This window comes from Patiria miniata, unplaced genomic scaffold (genome assembly GCF_015706575.1).
Source record: "Patiria miniata isolate m_02_andy unplaced genomic scaffold, ASM1570657v1 HiC_scaffold_18, whole genome shotgun sequence".
NCBI classification, from domain to species: Eukaryota; Metazoa; Echinodermata; class Asteroidea; order Valvatida; family Asterinidae; genus Patiria; species Patiria miniata.
In genome coordinates, this window is record NW_024037056.1 from 14,443,443 (window position 1) to 14,460,638 (window position 17,196).

The 17,196-nt window shown below is 40.9% G+C and overlaps 2 protein-coding genes across 4 annotated transcripts; both read right to left on the minus strand.

Annotated features, from left to right (window-relative positions):
• Window positions 1-926: 926 nt before the first annotated feature.
• On the minus strand, window positions 927-4,357 carry LOC119724775 (oocyte zinc finger protein XlCOF6-like). 2 transcript variants are annotated; one of them, XM_038195986.1, is made up of 3 exons: window positions 4,214-4,357; window positions 1,453-3,834; window positions 927-1,360 (listed from the first exon to the last, which is right to left on the minus strand). In XM_038195986.1, the coding sequence occupies exon 2, from the start codon at window positions 3,718-3,720 to the stop codon at window positions 1,465-1,467; it is 2,256 nt and encodes a 751-aa protein (XP_038051914.1). In that variant the 5' UTR covers window positions 3,721-3,834; window positions 4,214-4,357; the 3' UTR covers window positions 927-1,360; window positions 1,453-1,464. The 2 variants fall into 2 exon arrangements, with proteins under 2 accessions (XP_038051914.1, XP_038051912.1); XM_038195984.1 differs by having other exon boundaries at window positions 927-3,834.
• Window positions 4,358-4,602: 245 nt separating this feature from the next.
• Window positions 4,603-16,946, minus strand: LOC119724774 (lysine-specific histone demethylase 1B-like). 2 transcript variants are annotated; one of them, XM_038195983.1, is made up of 17 exons: window positions 16,849-16,946; window positions 15,617-15,838; window positions 15,041-15,130; window positions 14,562-14,796; window positions 13,858-14,044; window positions 13,440-13,478; window positions 13,026-13,210; window positions 12,270-12,446; window positions 11,709-11,918; window positions 11,216-11,387; window positions 10,861-10,988; window positions 10,015-10,221; window positions 9,431-9,547; window positions 8,725-8,850; window positions 8,295-8,420; window positions 7,464-7,616; window positions 4,603-6,881 (listed from the first exon to the last, which is right to left on the minus strand). In XM_038195983.1, exons 2-17 carry the CDS (start codon window positions 15,826-15,828, stop codon window positions 6,798-6,800), a joined length of 2,448 nt encoding a protein of 815 aa, XP_038051911.1. In that variant the 5' UTR covers window positions 15,829-15,838; window positions 16,849-16,946; the 3' UTR covers window positions 4,603-6,797. The 2 variants fall into 2 exon arrangements, 1 of the variants encoding a protein (XP_038051911.1); XR_005270673.1 differs by lacking the exon at window positions 4,603-6,881 and adding an exon at window positions 8,023-8,218 and having other exon boundaries at window positions 8,360-8,420.
• Window positions 16,947-17,196: the final 250 nt, after the last annotated feature.

Sequence of the window (17,196 nt, forward strand, 5' to 3'; positions counted from 1 at the left end):
ATTTTCTTCTCATGTTTTTATAAAAGTTGCAGTACTACCGTTACGATAGAAAATGGGAAATGCGTTACGGCTGCCGTAACGATAGCCACTGCGTAAAAACAATGCCTTACCACGAGAATGAATGCCATGACGAAACAACTTGAGTATCCTGGCAGGTGTTCGATCCCGAAAATCTTTTCTCCGAATTGGTCGAGTTTCTGTGACGAGTTTCTCAATCTCAAGTCAAGGAAATCCGTCGCAGATAGTTGAAAATTGTTGTGGAAATAAAATGATTCAACCATGGAGGAAGGAATTTCACACTGCAGCTGCAGCATGCAGCGAAACACCGCACTGAAGTTCAAAGTTCAACTGAAGCTATCCAACTACTCGGCAACCACTAAAATGATATTGAATATTCATTTTTATGCTGTTGTGCATAATTTACACAACGCGCAATGTGTGTGGGTCTCACGGTCATGAATAATTATGTATAAATTATAAACATCTATAAGTCAATGAACTTTCGCGATCGGGGCCGTTGTTGCAAAATGCTAGTCCACAAATCAAGAGCTAGAGGGGGCGATTAATTTATGCGCAGAGCAGAGTACATGTATTTAAAAACTCAAAAGCAACCGCAACAGTCGCTGTCTGATTCTTCAAGTTGTGTTGTCATCTTCCTTAAACATTGTACATGTATTAAAATATAAATACATACATACGTTGTTGTCTACTTGTAACATTTTGAAATAGGGTTACAAAAGTGCCCGCTGATTGGTCAAAATTGGGACATCGCAGTCTTGTTTCGCATCGCCGAATCTGCGCGAATAACATAGATGATTGTGTGCTAGCCTCCATTCCATATACATGCATACCCTTTATATCTCATCTGCCTGTTAAAATCTTTATCATTTAAAATTAAACAATATAAATGACACACTGATACAAAGTTTAGCTTTCCGTGAGAAAATTCTTTCATAATATATTACACAAAAATATTGTTCTGCAAAATATTAAAATTACTCATAATTACATGAATTTAAAGTACAGCAAAGTGAGATCATTTGAAGGGCCTTGTCACACCAGCAATATTTCAGGCAATCTCTAAGAAGGAAATTGAAGGGAATTTACATCTGAAGAGTTTACACACATGAAAAAAACACAATTTGTTCATCCCAGTTAGCTTAATTACAGTGCATTTGGTAGTCTTGGTGCAAGAATTTTTTTTTTTGCTGTGCAGTTCAGGATAAACGGTCTTTGTTCCAAGCAGCAGCATTCACTTTCCTATTCACGAACCTGACTTGGTCGACAAACTGCATTACTGCACGCACTGCAGACTGTTGGCATGTTTTAAATAAGGGCCTGCACGCTGCTGTGAATCTCGGCATAACAATCTGAACACTGCAGTGCTGAGGACGTCTTGAAACCAAGACTATGCATTTGGTTGCCTTGAGGTTGCCTTTTAAATTTGCTTCATGTGACCTTTCTCTAAAAAGCTTCACATTTGTGCCTCCTTAGTGAGATGTTGTGTGCGAAACCCCTGTCGCATACAATGCAGACGTATGGTTTTTCTCCAGTATGAATCCGTTGATGGCATTCTAGTTTGTATTTTCCGATAAAACCTTTGCCACAATCGTCACATTTGAACGGTCTCTGGTTCGTATGGACCTGAAGATGATGCATCTTCAGGGTGCGAGCTAGAACAAATCCTCTGCCACATATTTCGCAGATGTGTTTTCTTTCCCTTGTGTGAACTAACTGATGTCGTTTCACATGGGTTCTCGCGCGGAAGGTAGCACCGCAAATGTGACACAGAAATGGTCTGATGTTGGTGTGAATCTTTCGATGGTCAGACAGATGGCTTGACTGTCCGAAGGCTTTACCACAAGTTTCACAAACATGCGTCTTCTCCCTGCGAAGCTGAACAGATGGCCGATGATAGAGGGCCCTGTGTGCTCTAAGACTGTCTTTACTTACGAAAACCTCAGAGCAGTCTATGCAGACCTTTTGTTTAGGTTTGGCATGGATAACGAGATGCCCCACGAACTCGTCATTTCCTGGAAAACTTTTGCTACACCCCTCACAATGGAATGGGTCCTCTGCGGAATGGAGGTTCCGATGACTTATAAACTTGCTCTTAGTAGAGCAAGAATGGCCACAATCTTTACAAATAAATGGTTTTTCTCTAGTATGGGTTTTCTCGTGCTCTCTTAAGACACTCGAGTATTGGAAACCCTTGTCGCAGAATATACAAGTTAGGACTTTTTCACTTGACTCTTCACTGACACTCTTAACAAACAGGTTCATACCGGGGTGCACCACTTGCTGGTGCTTCTTCAAATTGCTCTTCGTTGCAGATGCTTGACCACAAGCTTCGCAAACAAATGGTTTTTCTCCAGTGTGGATCCTCTCGTGCTCTCTTAAGTGACTAGAGTTTTCAAAACACTTGTTACAAAATTTACAAGTGAAGACTCTTTCATTCTCTTTCTTTGGCTTCTTAATAGAGGAAGATACAAGTTCTTGTTTCCTTACAACTGTCTTTTTGTTAGCACTCTTTCTCAAAGGTCTCACCCTAGAGTGGAGTTGTCGGTGCTTTTTCAAATTGCTCTTAGTGGCAGAAGCTTGACCACAAATGTCACAAACAAATGGCTTCTCTCTAGTATGAGTTCTCTCATGTTCTGTTACATGGCTTGAATTATTGAAGGTCTTGTCGCAAAACTGGCAACAGAAGGTCCTTTTGTCTCCTCTTTTGGCGATGTGCTCAGCTTCTCCGACTGTTCCTTCCTTGGAACTTGTTGGTTTACCAACACACTGGTGGTTTTGGAAAGGGGTTCTTTGTGAGAAAGCTTTGTGACATGTTCCACACACAAGAGGTTTTTCTTTGGTGTGGACCCTTCCATGCAATTTCAAGGTGTTCTTCGCGGAGAAGGCCTTACCACAGGTCGTGCAACCAAATGGCCTCTCTCCAGTATGCTTCCTCTCATGGATTTTTAAATGGGCTGAAAATTTGAAAAGCCTGTTACAAAATTTACAAAGTAAGGTTCTTTTGATCTTTATCTTAGGTAAACTGTTTGGCCTGGTGTGGAGTTTCTTGTGCAATTTTAAGTTGCTCTTGGTCGCGGAAGCTTTGCCGCAAATGTCGCAAATGAACGGTTTCTCTCCAGTGTGGATCCTCTCATGCTCAATCCAGTGGCTCGAATTTGTGAAATCCTTGTTACAAAATGTACACATGAAGATTCTTGCGCTCCCGTCTCTTTTCCTGAAAGTTCGCACTTTACCAACATGCTTCTGGATTGGGTTCTTCCTTGCGTGGAGTTTCAGGTGCTTCTTGAGATTGCCCTTGGTCGCAGAAGCCTTGCCACAAATGTCGCAAGAAAATGGCTTCTCCCCTGTATGAGTTCTCTCGTGCTCTATCGCGTGACTTGAATTTTTGAAACTTCGGTTGCAGAACTGACAACGGAAGATTCTGCTGCTCTTCGTCTTTGAGGCACTTGTAGGTTTGCTGACTTGGTCGTTCTGTGGGCGAGTTTCCTCGGGTTTAATTTGAGTGTCTTTGGTTTCTACTGCTTCCTGTTGCTCATTAGTCATGTTACTGTTAACACAATGATCTCCTGTGCCCAGGTTTACGTTAGATTCCTCCTCATCATGATGCGTTTTCAGTTCATTATCTGCAGCACTGTCCTCACTCTCACTGTCCGTGAGATTCTTCGGTGAACTGTCGATGTCATCTGGATGTGATGCCATATCAATCCTACTACATGTATCGGTACTAGCTGGAATTCAGTTCAGGGCCAGGTCTTCGAGCAGCGAGATCTCAGATCATCACGTACATGACGTAGCTCATTCTACACACTGAAACTGAAAGACAAAAAATAATACGAATAGAACAAATTATTGCAGTATTCTATCAGGGGCAGATCTAGTCCCATGGTCCCATAAATGTGACGGTAATACTGGCCAGTATTACCTTGTCGCCCCCCCCCCCGTCGCCCCCCCCCCCCGTCGCCCCCCCCCCCCCCCCCCCCACACTGAGATTTTGAGTTTCAAAAAAAATTATCATTAATCTACAGTGTACATGACACCCCCCATGAAATGTTCCAGCCCCCCATGCACGGCGCGGCCACCACCACGCCAATTATGTCAGCGTCCGCCAACAGTCGTGCTTAACAAAAATCAGTTGTAGACCACGCTCACCACAAACCCAGTTCCCAAAATATCCCCAAAATGTATTTCTTACCTTTTAGGACGAGGATGCGTCAAAGCCTTTCTGTTTTTACGAACTCAAACTTGAAATTTTCAGTCATTTTAATTCGACGTGCTTTTAAGCTTCAACCGGCCGCAGCATAGCAATGCACACACGTGTGAGAATAGACCATGTACAAAAGCTAGCTACAACCCGCAAATTTCAATGAATATTCAGTACAATTTACTGTGCGTTGATTGGCCACTGATACATGAATATGTACATCCTGTAAAATCTTTAGACTTGATGCTAGTCCGTTCACATGGTTTTATTGGAATATCATTCAGCGCATTGCGAATGCAGGTTTTCACGATTTTGTGAAAATCTTGTAAAAAAAAAATTGTATTTAATATACATGTAAATAATTGTCTGTCAACAATCGCTAGTTTTCAAACAGTACATTATTTATTTTACAAAATGGTACAAAAAATTCTTACAACAGCTATACTACAAACTGGCAAAAATGGTTTTAACAATTGAGGATATTATCGAAGTATTTGGCTGAATGAATTTGTTCTGACTATGATAAACAATTGACTCCAACAATCTTTTAGTAGTTGAGACCTAATTGCTTTATATAAAAAAAATGGAATAACCGTTATCTCAAAGACTCAATTTTGTTATTCATAATTCAATGATTCTCGCCAGACTTACAAAAGAGCCTATTTTGGGTTCTTGCAAAGAGAGTGGCCAGAGTTTTAAACACATGTGGCCTAAAGTTTTGTCCAATCATTGTGTTGATATAAAACAAACTACAATTGATATAAATCAAAGAAGAAAATAAACTAAAGAGACAAAGAAAACACTTTTTCATTGGCAATAAATACACCTAGATGCTACATGTTCACTCAAACTTTGTACATTTCTGGAAAACTATGAAAATACCAACAATAAAACAATATGAACTTCAATTTTCAAAGATTACATCGAGACAAAGATGTGAAGGCATTGCAGTTTCTCAAACCTGGACTTCGTTTTCCAGTTTTGGCTACGTCTCTACCCACAAAGCACAAACCTAACCAAATGGAAAGATGAGAATTTTAGAATTTGCTTTTTCAAAGGAGGATTTGATTTGAAATATTAGAAAAAACAAACCCATTACAATATTAAGTGATAGTCTCTGAGTTGAGGGCCATAAAATCCGGATGTTGAAGCCCCGCACCACAGCTGGAGACAAAACCTGATTTGAGAAATGGCCAAGAGCTGGTAAAGAAACATCAATGTAACTCGATGAAGACTTAATACAATGGCTCATTTTTCAACAATTAAATTATAAACATTGTCAAACGACAGCCTGTTTTTAAGAGGCACATCAAATTCAAACATGAGGCTCAAATGGCAGTGCAGGTGTTTTTTTTTTCTCAGACAGTGAAGGACCTCCAATATACCAGCAATACACCTGTCGACACCTCCTATTTAAGTTTAATTGATGTGATCCAATACACAAGCAGACTTAAACTGACAGCTAGTACTTTACATAAAACAACAGGTACTTCTATAATACACATATATTACATGGAATTTCATACACTGGACTACAAAACTGGCAGTGATTAAACAAAAAAATTTCAGCCTACTACTTTTCTTTCCAAATTTAGTGAAGACAATTTTCTTTCTATTTTGGGGAATTAAATTAATAAGTTTTGCAAGCTTTATTTCTGTTGTCCTCAGCAAAGCGGTCAATAAAGCTGAACACTGACGCGCAGTATTATTAAAAACACAGGGATTTCGGAAGACATACACTTTTGCAAAAGGAAAAAAAATTGTTTCTTTCATGAGAATAATTCTGCCAAGGTTTTCACTGATGGTTAGCAACACTTGATAAATTGGGGAAATTAATAGTTTGAAGAAATAAATCGAATAAACTTGCAAACTTCTCGCAAGAGTTTAAAACTACTGGAAACTGAAGTTATATACAAACACCATAGCACTATTGATTATTAAACTTTTTTTTTATTAATGCAGCCATAAACACTAATTGTAATGATAATCAACAAAAACATTACAAGTTTTTCAGTTGAGTTTGAGGTAGCTAAATTCAGTAAATAATATTCTCAAAATTGCAAAACAAAATTCAGAAGGGAGAGAAACTAGGTAGATGCAGCGTGTTTGACAAGGAGGAGGAGCCTATAATTGAAGATGTAGGCGGAGCTAAAAATAGAACAAGGAATGTGGTGAAATTCTCATAGTTTTTTCAACGAAAATTCCTTCAAGTACATTTTTGTTTCACAAACTGGAGACGTTATGTTCTATTTCTCAGGAAATGCAGAAAAACAAACATTGGAAATTTGTACAAATTATGCACTGTACACTTTGCTGGAGGCCCCGAGTGTCAGGGTATTTGCAACCCTGTGTGTCACGGTATTTGCCATCCTTATTTACAAAGACTCTGTACTGGTATGACAGTGTTTGTCACTGTATTTGACAGCAGGAGACCATCTTTATAGCTCTGTGACTTGGTTGTGGCACCGTCAGTGTCAGGGTATCTGTCACCCTGTGTGTCTGGGTATTTGTCGGCATACGTCACACTGTACCTGTAGACTCTGTTCCTGTGTGTCCGTGTGTCTCACTGTGTTTGTCAGCAGGAGACAATCTTGGTGGCTTCTCGCACCCCACTGAGGTAAGCACCTGTCACACTCTGTGGGAAGTGACGATTTGTGGCCTGATGAAAAGACACACAGAAATCAACATTCATAAATAAATAGTAAAAACATTTGCCCATCTCCAAAAAAAACCCACATCTATATTTGTTGCTGTGGTCTCGTGGTTAAGGGCATTGGATTCATGGTCTGTGGGTAAAGCTAAAGGTTGTGGGTTCAAGTCCAGCCTGGGTTATGGTGCGTGTACCCTTTGGCAAGGCACTTTGTCACTCATTGCTTCTCTCCACCCAGGAGTAAATGGGTACCTGTGAGGGCAGAGATGGTTATTGTGATCGAATTAGCTTCCTTAAGCCTATAACAGGCTGCATCGAGCTGTATACTCCCCACGGAGTTGAGATGGTATTTGGTAAGTTTCATGGACCCAATGAGCAGGGTAATAATGATGTAGCGCCTTGAGCACCAGTCCTGGTGGATACGTGCGCTTTATAAATTTCCTCTTTTTTTATTATTATTATTATCATTCTTTGCCCAACACCTTTGTTTCAGCTTTGCAGCTACAGTGCCTGCCTCTTACGATTGCCCCTTTCATTTCATTACCAGAAAATAATAAAACAAAGTACAAATGAAATCCAATAAATGAGTACCTCTCCTGCAAAGAACACTGTCCGGCTGACGTCCATCGCCATTGTGTCGTAGTCTTCCCCGTGCCCGCTGGTCTTGACGTAGCTGTACGCCATCTGAGCGTACGGGTCCTTGGACCAATGAGTCACAAAATAACTCGTCGGCTCAGGAACATCCTACAAATCAAAAGTGATAGAAAAACTTCAAATAGTGTTGAAAAGGTTCATTATGAGGTAGGGCAAGATTGTCACCTACATGACCTGTCTCTGACTTACTTTCACCTGCTTTGCCAGTTCGGACCAAAGAAATCTGTAAATCCTGGAGAAATTCAGTGCAGAATAGTGTAGAAAAATATTAATTTTAGGGAAAAATTTCCTCTCTTTTCTTTCTGCCATTTTGAAGACAAAGATTGAAGTTCAGATCTGGCTTTTGGGGGTAAAATCGTTTCCTGAGAAAAGAATCATCCATGGAGGATTAAACCCAGAGAATGTTTTATTAATTATTTCAGTCTCTTCCACACCAGTGGTGACTTTTGACCTTTGATATTGGATGACCTTGCATTTTGCTCGCATAATTAATTACCTCTTCAGGGAATAGTCCTCTCAGGCATTCCATGCAGTCTGCGATGATCTGCTCATCTGTGAGATCTTTGCTTTTTCTGAATGGCAGTGACCTCTTTATTGACCTTTGACCTAGCATGCATAATTAATTACCTCTTCAGGGAATAGTCCTCTCAGGCATTCCATGCAGTCTGCGATGATCTGCTCATCTGTGAGATCTTTGGTTTTTATGAATGGCAGTGACCTCTTTATGGACCTTTGACCTTGACTGACCTTGCATGCATAATTAATTACCTCTTCAGGGAATAGTCCTCTCAGGCATTCCATGCAGTCTGCGATGATCTGCTCATCTGTGAGATCTTTGGTCTTCTCCACAGCGTCACCGCTGAGTACTGTCATCAGGACGTGGCTTTCTTTACTCTGATAAACCACATTGATCACTTATCAATTAATCGATACTCATTCGATCAATCATTCAATTCCATATCATACTCTGATCAATTACCAAATTGTGCAATTCTAATAAACTCCAAGTAATCTTGCGGCCATAAGCCCCGCCCACCTTTGGTCACCTGACCACAAGTTGTGATCTGATTCGTCACTCCAGTTTGAGTGACATACAGGATGGGTCCTTAAACAAATTATAGGCGTCTCACATAAATGATTTTAAAATCTGGACCAAGTATCCAAACAGTTTCTCATTTCAGTGCAAGGTAATACTCACATTTGGCGTCATGTCATAGAAGACACTGAAGTAGCCTCGTCTGTCCTCCACGGAGGGGGTGTGGCCAAAGTAATCCGCCCCTGCAGTCTTCTTGGCCCAGAAGCTCCGAGGAAATCGCATGCCAATCTAATTAAGAAAAGAAATAAAAATTGGCTGATAATCTCGGAAATGATCATTTAAAATCCCTCACCTTATACATCTAGGGTATCTTGTCTAGAAAATCTGTGGACATGCAGCGAAGCGACAACTGTGAAAATGAGAAGCCTGTCAAGCCTAACAAGATCCAACGGGGCAAAGTTCCCAAAGGCCAAACTGCCTCAGAGTCTGTGGTCGCAAACTGCAGCAAGATACAGCTGTGGCATTGTTCAATGGGACTAGCTCTCATCGTCTCAGAATTGGCCGTTTATGCACTGCTGTTGATGTCTAAATGCAGCAAGGTCCAACAGACTTTGACACCTGATGCACTGTATTGTACGGTGGAATCCTGCGACCAGAATTAGAAGCTTTTACTGCGGTGGTGTCACGCTCAGGCGCATGCTGCACGCGTTCTTATAGACAAGGCGCGCGCACATTTTGGTATTCCTGTTGGTCGAAGGAGCCTGCACCTGCGCCCGATCTGAGCGCCGCTAACACGAACCTTGCGCCACCGGATTCATCTAAATTGCAGAGTTTTGGAGCTAATCTATGTGAATGATTTCTGGGATACCTTTTCACTGGTTCCGGCTCCTAGAGTCTGAAGAGCTTTCTGTTTGTTGACGGGCAACGGAGGATGGAAGTCAATCAATCCCTGCTGCAGTATGGCCAGGGGAACTGTCACAAGAACCTAGAGGTCAAGAATTTAACACCGAGTGAAAAACATTGTCCGGTTGAACATTGATCCATTACTACATGTGTCCAAGAGAACAATTTGACCTCGGAAATCCAAAGATTAACTTTTACAAAGTTTGTTATGCTAGTAAAACATTGATGCTTAATGCATATGCAACGTTTGATCTCAAAGCATTTCATAATTTTGATCATTAACAATCCTTGCTTCAATCTTTTGATGAGTGCATTTTTTTACACATGGCCGGTGAAAAAACTAACAATTTTCAGTACATTTGACATATTGTGCTAAAAATACTTAAGATTTTATGAAATAGATGTTGCAACGTCTGCAAGATGTCATTACAAAAAGTCATAAAAGTCAGCACAAAAAAAATAAAAAAACGGGGGGAGGGTGGGGGTAGAATTTAGCCTCGCCTTCCTTTTGAAGACCTTTTAATAAAATAAATGACAGCCATGACTCACTTTGGCTGCTTTATACTCCTTTCCGTCGCTGGTTGTGACCACCGTAGTCTTGCTCGAGTAGTCCACACTGACAACTGCTTGACCCAGCCTGATGTCCAGTCCCTCGGCTAGCTGGCTGAAGATGGCTGAGTAGCCGTCAGGCAGGAGGGTGTGGTCACCGGCAAACTGGGCAAAGGTTTCATTCTGATCCCAGTGTAGCGAAGACACCTGGAACAGTTATATCGATGATATAGCAACAATATAGCAGTCAAGACTATTATTATTTATTTATTATGATCCCAGTGTAGCGAAGACACCTGGAACAGTTATATCGATGATATAGCAACAATATAGCAGTCAAGACTATTATTATTTATTTATTATGATCCCAGTGTAGCGAAGACACCTGGAACAGTTATATCGATAATATAGCAACAACATAGCAGTCAAGACTGTTATTATTTTTTTTATTATGATCCCAGTGTAGCGAAGACACCTGGAAACTTATATCGATAATATAGCAACAATATAGCAGTCAAGACTATTATAGGATATTTCAATGTATTATTAATACATACAATTTTCTTTTTGTGATTTTCTTTTCCTTTGAACAGTATTTCTTTGTTTTCTTCGGTTGTTTGCTTGTTGTTGTGCTTGTCCCCTGTTTTTCGGTTTTGATGTGTGAACAAGGGTCCCCATTTAGTGGGCCTGTGTGCCTGTTCGGGGTTTCCCTTTTGCACCACATGTCATTTCTAATGTATTTGTGCAATGAAGGTAATAAAATAAAAATAAAAAATAAAATAGAGCGGAGATTCACTAGAGTTTCTTCACACAATCGGACTAATATTTTATCATGTCAATAAATACCTTGGATAGATTGCAGCCGCATGCATACTCTAGGTTGCTGATATGGAACTGTAGCAATCTGTTCTCTGTCGGTGTGAAGGTCAGGCTCGTCTCCTCCATGAAGATTCGGTGCATCTCAAAAAGCTTCCCTGTGAAAATCAGAGCCAACTTATTGTATTACTTTTAAATTTATAGGCTGTTTTAAAAAGAAATGATGACGTTCTGCAGTAATCTGGGTCAAGGGATTAAATGGTTAGTGCTCAAGCCATATCTGAGCGATAGCAGTCAAGACTCATTCCTGATTTAAAACTTTTTCCCCATACCCCCATTTGATTTCTGCATCTGCCCTCGTTCAGGGTTGATATGGTTGACTTACTTCCCAGTGCGACATCGCTGGTGTGCGTCTTATCTTTCCGCCATTCAGCTATGGCATCCAGCATGGCATTGAAGTGGAAATCAACGCGCCGATCTAGGGAAGCGTCAATCAGTTGACCGTCTCCTTCCAAGAGGTGGCAGCGATCCTGAATCAGCTTCATCTTCAGTCCCGCCTAAGGGAGACAGAGTTATCAAGAAAGTCATTAACATCATTGAAGAGCAACTCCAACAAGCAAGGATGACGAAGTTTACAACTTCAATGAGGTTTATATTACTTTACCAAAGCCAAACCTATCAGCAAAATTCACATCAAAATCCAGACTTCCTCATCCTAATCTGTGGGCACAGGCACTCAATTCCTGAACAAAAAAAGTGCGTTTTCCAAGAAAGTTTAAAAATATCTAGAGTGCTGCTGACAGCCAAAGTGTGAAAAAATGCAGAAATTGACACATCGTCAACAAATATAAGCAACAAGTCCCCAGAAGTTACTTTACCTGTTCGCACATTAACGAGATAGGATTGTTGATACACCCGTTGACTGTCTGTGCTCCTTTAGCTACGCAGACACCAAGACTATCGTCATCCCAGACACGACCTCCAATTCTATCCCTGGCTTCTAAGACGGTCACCTGACAGCCAAAGTTGGTCAGCTGACGGGCTGCAGCTAGGCCCGCGGGGCCAGCTCCGATGATGACCACTGGACCCTGATGGTGGACAAAAAGACTCAGTGAGTAATCGAACCTTGGACCTCAGACCAACTACGTAACATTTTTTTCATTATTCCAGACAGAGTCAAAGCTCAACTCTGAGCAATCAAATGCTGAGGGCATCTTCATGAAAAGTTCTTTTTTTGAAAATCCAGCTTTTTGGAAGCTGTAAATGTTCTCAGTGGGAATCGAACCCAAGACCATTTTGCTGATTTTCCAGTGGATGCCTTCAAAATTGAAAGTATTCACTGAACAATCTAATGCTGAGGGCATCCTGGTAAAACAAATGTTGGTTATCCAACTTTCCAAGCTGGAAATGTTCTTGGGGGAATCGAGCCCAGGACCTACCTGGTTAAACTCCGGAGGTAACAATGATCCTCCTACAGGATCTCTCAGCAGCCCCGTATTGATGAGACCTTTCCGTGATAAGAAGTGGATGACGGGAACCAACAGCTGAACGCAGCGGATTCTAATCAGACCGCGGACTATGAGGTGATGTATGCACTTCTCTACCGTCAAAAACTCCTGCATCAAATGAAAAGGTAGCGTCCAAGTTATGTGACTACGGCTCGCTGTAGCACAGTTGTCTTTCAGCCACTTCCCATAGGTGCATGTGTGATTGTTAGCCACAGCCAATATTTTTTTGTAAGCCATGATAGCCAATATATTTGGGCAAAGCCACAGTCAGAATCAGATATAGTCTGGTGCCCTGAATCATTCTCTGATTCATTTCCTAGAAGGGACACTCCATGAGATTAACCCTAACGTCCTAAGGGCTCTGTGGGGGTCAAGGACCAAATACCACAGAATACTACATGTGTTGTGCACACTTGTATGGAAAGAAATGCATCCCTACAGGTTACTACTTAGTAGTAATTTGTAGCTTTAGGTGAGGTTAGGGTTAAACAAATTATAAAGCTCATTTTTTGCTTTTCTCCAGTTTCTGGAGAAGGGTTCTCCAGTTTCTGGAGAAGGGTTCTCCAGTTTCTGGAGAAGGGTATGGGCAAAGGGGGGCTTATACCTCAACTGAGCCCTCCCCCCTTCCTCCCCCTGGTCACCCTGTGGGAAAGAGGGGAACAATAAGACAAGCTCAAGTTGACTTACCTTGCAGCTTGTGCTCCAGAGTGCAATGACCAGGTTCCTCAGCGCCAGATACATCTGTTGTTCCTTGGTGAATTCAGGGAATTCCTGAATCTCATCGTGTTCCATCATGTCTGGCCGGACGCACATCGCCTTACCCTGCTCATCGGGCTGGTAGAAGGGTTGGAAGTAGGGGCTGACACCCGTAACTAGGTAACAATATAAAAGAAGAAAACAGATAAAAAATTCACCAGCTGAGATATCAAGCTCTATGTTGGCATCTTGGGAGACTCTTTTGTCTCTTTGTTCAACTTAGTGTGCTTGTGAAGAAACTACCAAAAGCAATCCAAGAATAAAAAAACAAAACAATTTTTTTTTTAAATTGAAGAAGATTCAATGAAAGTATTTTACCCTTCAGGTTATAAATTTTGTTTTTACCTGGTATGTTGGAAGTGCCACTGTAGGAATGCCTTTCTCCTGAAAACAAACAAACAAAATTCATCAACTATTCAAATTATAAAATGCAATTTCTTGAAACAGAAACTAATGTTAAAGGCAGTTGTAGCCTTTTCTGTGACTCGTACATTATTCAGTTTTACTAGGCCTCTTCCGAATGAAATGGAACATTCCAGGGATCATCTTGAAATTGAACTAATATTCAACAATTTTACACACCTGATTTCCTCTTAAAAATATCACAGTATCGCTTTCTAACAACAAAATGGAACGTTCCAGGGATCACTGCAAAATTTTATTGTAACAATCAACATTTTTGTATCCATCTGCTTCCAATTCCCCCATTATCTCACAACAAAATGGAACATTCCAGGGATCACCTCAGAAGTCTTCTACTCACCTGGTTTCTTTTTGACTAGCTCACACGTAGCGCTGAGCCCCACGCCGTCCGGGAAGTAGGAAGCCAGGAACGGGGCAGCGGGGGAGTTCTTGAGAAGAGGAGGAAAGAGTAACGTCTCCAGCCATTCTGGTTGCAGGGTCTTCTGGACTCGGATGTCTTCCTCTACATCGCAAGGGTTGGCAGTTTCCTGAGACAGAGATTTTAAAATGTGCGATATCCGACCATTGAATTTTCATCCCAAAAATTAGCTATCCAAAAATTATTCAAAAATCAAACACTGGAACCAATTTCATGAAACTGGTAAGCAGAAAACATTGCTTAGCGTATTTATGGAACATGGTTTTTTTAGAGCAACATGTTTTAAAAAAACCTTGGAAACCATGCACAGGTCAGTTTCAGGTGAAGGGATATGAAGTGTTACACTGTGTCACATAGAGAGTCACTCCACAAACAAACAGCACTGTGGAGAGCAGTGAAGCGTGACTGAATCTGCCTGCTTGCCATGAGCTTAACCACGCAAAAGAATTGTGCAGGGATTTGAAGTGTTATCCATTCTCCACAGAAGATTACCTCAAAGGAATTTGAAGTGTGGGTGCTAACTCTAATGGGAAAAGTGATTTGCAAAACTTGAAGGGTTGTGAAATGCCAAACTAGGAGGGCTCAATGGGTAAAAAAAAAAAAAGTAGAAATTCTCACATACTCACCCCTTCTCCAGCATCAGCTGTTCTGCCGACGGCACACGTGAACTGTCTGATGGCTTCGGTGTTGATTTCTTGACCACTGGGTAGGGAGCGCCATTTGCCGCAGTCCGGCTTGGTGCACTGAAGCCAGTAGGGGAGTAACTGGTCCACCATGAAGGTACGCAGGTTTGGTTCGGTCTTGCCGGTGCAACTCCACTCTCGCTTCCAACGGGCCACCTGCTCAAAGCCGACACGGTGGCTGTTCAAAGAAAAGAAAGTTTGCATGTTATTTAATTACCCCTTCGCAGATTAAATCTGCAATCCCGGCCAAAATGGTTGGGACACTTCCTTAGCCTCCCACGGACACCCACTCCCCCGCTCCCCCGGCCAATGTTGTTCACTCCAGCTGATGGAGCACACACTGTGTCATGAGAGACAACATTGAGTGGGGGCCTGGGAGTTTGGGGCCCAGCGAGTCTGTCGGTCCATCACGCAGTCTTTACCTTCTATAGAAGTAGTCGAAGCATTCATTGCAGTAATGTTCCCCTGATGACAAATGGTACCATCGGCTTGTGTAACCACTACCAGCGCACCTGTCAAACAAGAGGAACAAAAAAAGAGGTAACAAATAAAAATTAAAAAGTAGACAATCAAGGCTTGAAATTAGGAACTGCCAAGAAAAATACAGAGGATATGAAGTGAATTAGAAGATGCCCTCAATGATGACATCAAACTTTGCAATCCGGAAATTGCTTGTCTATCAGCTTTCCATGGAAATTTTAAGCATTAAAATATTTAAAAACTCCTCCGGACTTTAACTCCAACCATGCCAGATCTTTCCAAATCCATGGGTTTGGAGGATTCAGGATGATAGAGGAAGTTTAATCCCAGCCATTTTAAGTTAACATGTTGTTCAACTTCCCTTAAAAGTACTATTAATTGTTTAAATATACAGAATGTTCCACTGTCTTCCTGCTGAGTGGTGGCTTTGGCAAATTCAGAAAGACGTCCAAGTAAAAATGCATTTGGGTTAGTGTTCAAATTCTTGGAGGGAACGTTGGAGAAGTTGGAAGTCTTACCTGTCGTGGGCATTTATGGAGCACAGCGGCGTCTTTTCCGGACAGCGAGACTTCTCACAGCTCCTGTGAGCTCTCTTACCTCCCGGTCCACCCCCCTTACCCTTGCCGCCCTTAGCTCCGCCCCCTGGGGTTCCTGAGGGGGCGGGACTTGGTGATGCCACCTCGTCGTCTTCAACAAGTTTCTCTGGTTTTCGTTTTACCCTCCCGGACATCTTGAAATAACTGAAAAGAAAAAGGGGTTCAATTTAATTATAATCATGACAAAATGACAATGCCTTTGGTTTTAGGTTTTTTTTAACTTACAGAAATTTTGAAATTAACATGGCACCATGGAATAGAAAATAAGTAACATTTTGAGGAATTCGTAACTTTTAACATTTAATTGGCAGAAAAAAATGTAGGCCAAGGCCAGCGTAAAAACAAAATTTCTTTGAACATGTTGTAATCAAAAAGATCTGAAATGAAAATAATCATAACAATGACCTTGCTACGCCTAGTTAAACTTTGTACTGGAAAGAATGTAGTATCCTGACACCACTTTTTTGGTTGTGTGCAAAGTCTATGTAGAGTCGAGTGCATTATTAAGAATTTTCTAACAAAATCATGAAAATTGCAAATGTTTTTCAGTCCTACATGTACTCCTAGATTCATGCATGCCTTTCCAACATTTTTGCAATGACTGATCTTCAATGAATCATAATTAATTTGACAAACATGTGATTCTGTATCTTGTAAGTTGCAAAAAAAAAATTTATATCAGCCAGTGGGGAAGTGTAATATTAATAAATAAAATAGGCCTAAATAAATAAATAAAAGTGGCATTTGGACGCAACACTCATGACACAGTCATTCTTTCCTGTCATGCCTGTGTACTTTTTGTGCACAACTATCAAAGTCAGTGGCGTCTGACATCCTTTCATTTTTTGCATCCAGGAACCTAACCATTGACTGGTTGAGGTCGGAAATACCTCCATGCAGTTATGCATAAGAATTTGAACGTCAAACGAGAAACATTCCAACAATCAACAGCGCGCGTGCAATGGCCTCGACACCGTATCCGACACACGTAGACAACGACTGAACGAGCATGACGAGTTTCGTTATTTATTTTTGTCACTTCTACTGATCCACCAAACTAAAAAATACTATTATCTGACACCCTTAATATAGGAACAATCAATTTCAGTTTAAAAGCAGCCTTAAAACGGAGCAAAACATGCAAAAAGTCTCACCAAAGATGACAGGAACTACAAAGAACCGAAGCTTGCAACCACGATAAAAATCAATGAAGCGTGCATAAAATTTGAGAGATCTGACCTTTGACATTAATCTTGCTGTTCTCAATCCACAAAACTTTGTAAATAAATATAATTATTTTTTTCTGGCAAAGTAACAGCCGTTAGACTAGTTCAATTTCTAAGTGGGTGAGATATATTTCAGTTCAATTATTGATGTGTAAGTATTCTCTACATGATGATTAAAATAAATAATATTTTGATGATAGAGTATCTCCAATGATACACATACCTTATATCAATGTATTAAAATGTTAACTTAGTGTCTAGTTCTCTTAGTTGTTG

Bases quoted from the DNA above. Each gene is read 5' to 3' on its own strand.
- LOC119724775 (XM_038195986.1), bottom strand. From the start codon at position 3,720: ATGGCATCACATCCAGATGACATCGACAGTTCACCGAAGAATCTCACG.
- LOC119724774 (XM_038195983.1), bottom strand. From the start codon at position 15,828: ATGTCCGGGAGGGTAAAACGAAAACCAGAGAAACTTGTTGAAGACGAC. The intron at 14,045-14,561 runs GTGAGTATGTGA...TCTCTGTCTCAG, and splicing joins CAGCTGATGCTGGAGAAGGG to GAAACTGCCAACCCTTGCGA. The intron at 12,447-13,025 runs GTAAGTCAACTT...CATTTGATGCAG, and splicing joins TCTGGAGCACAAGCTGCAAG to GAGTTTTTGACGGTAGAGAA.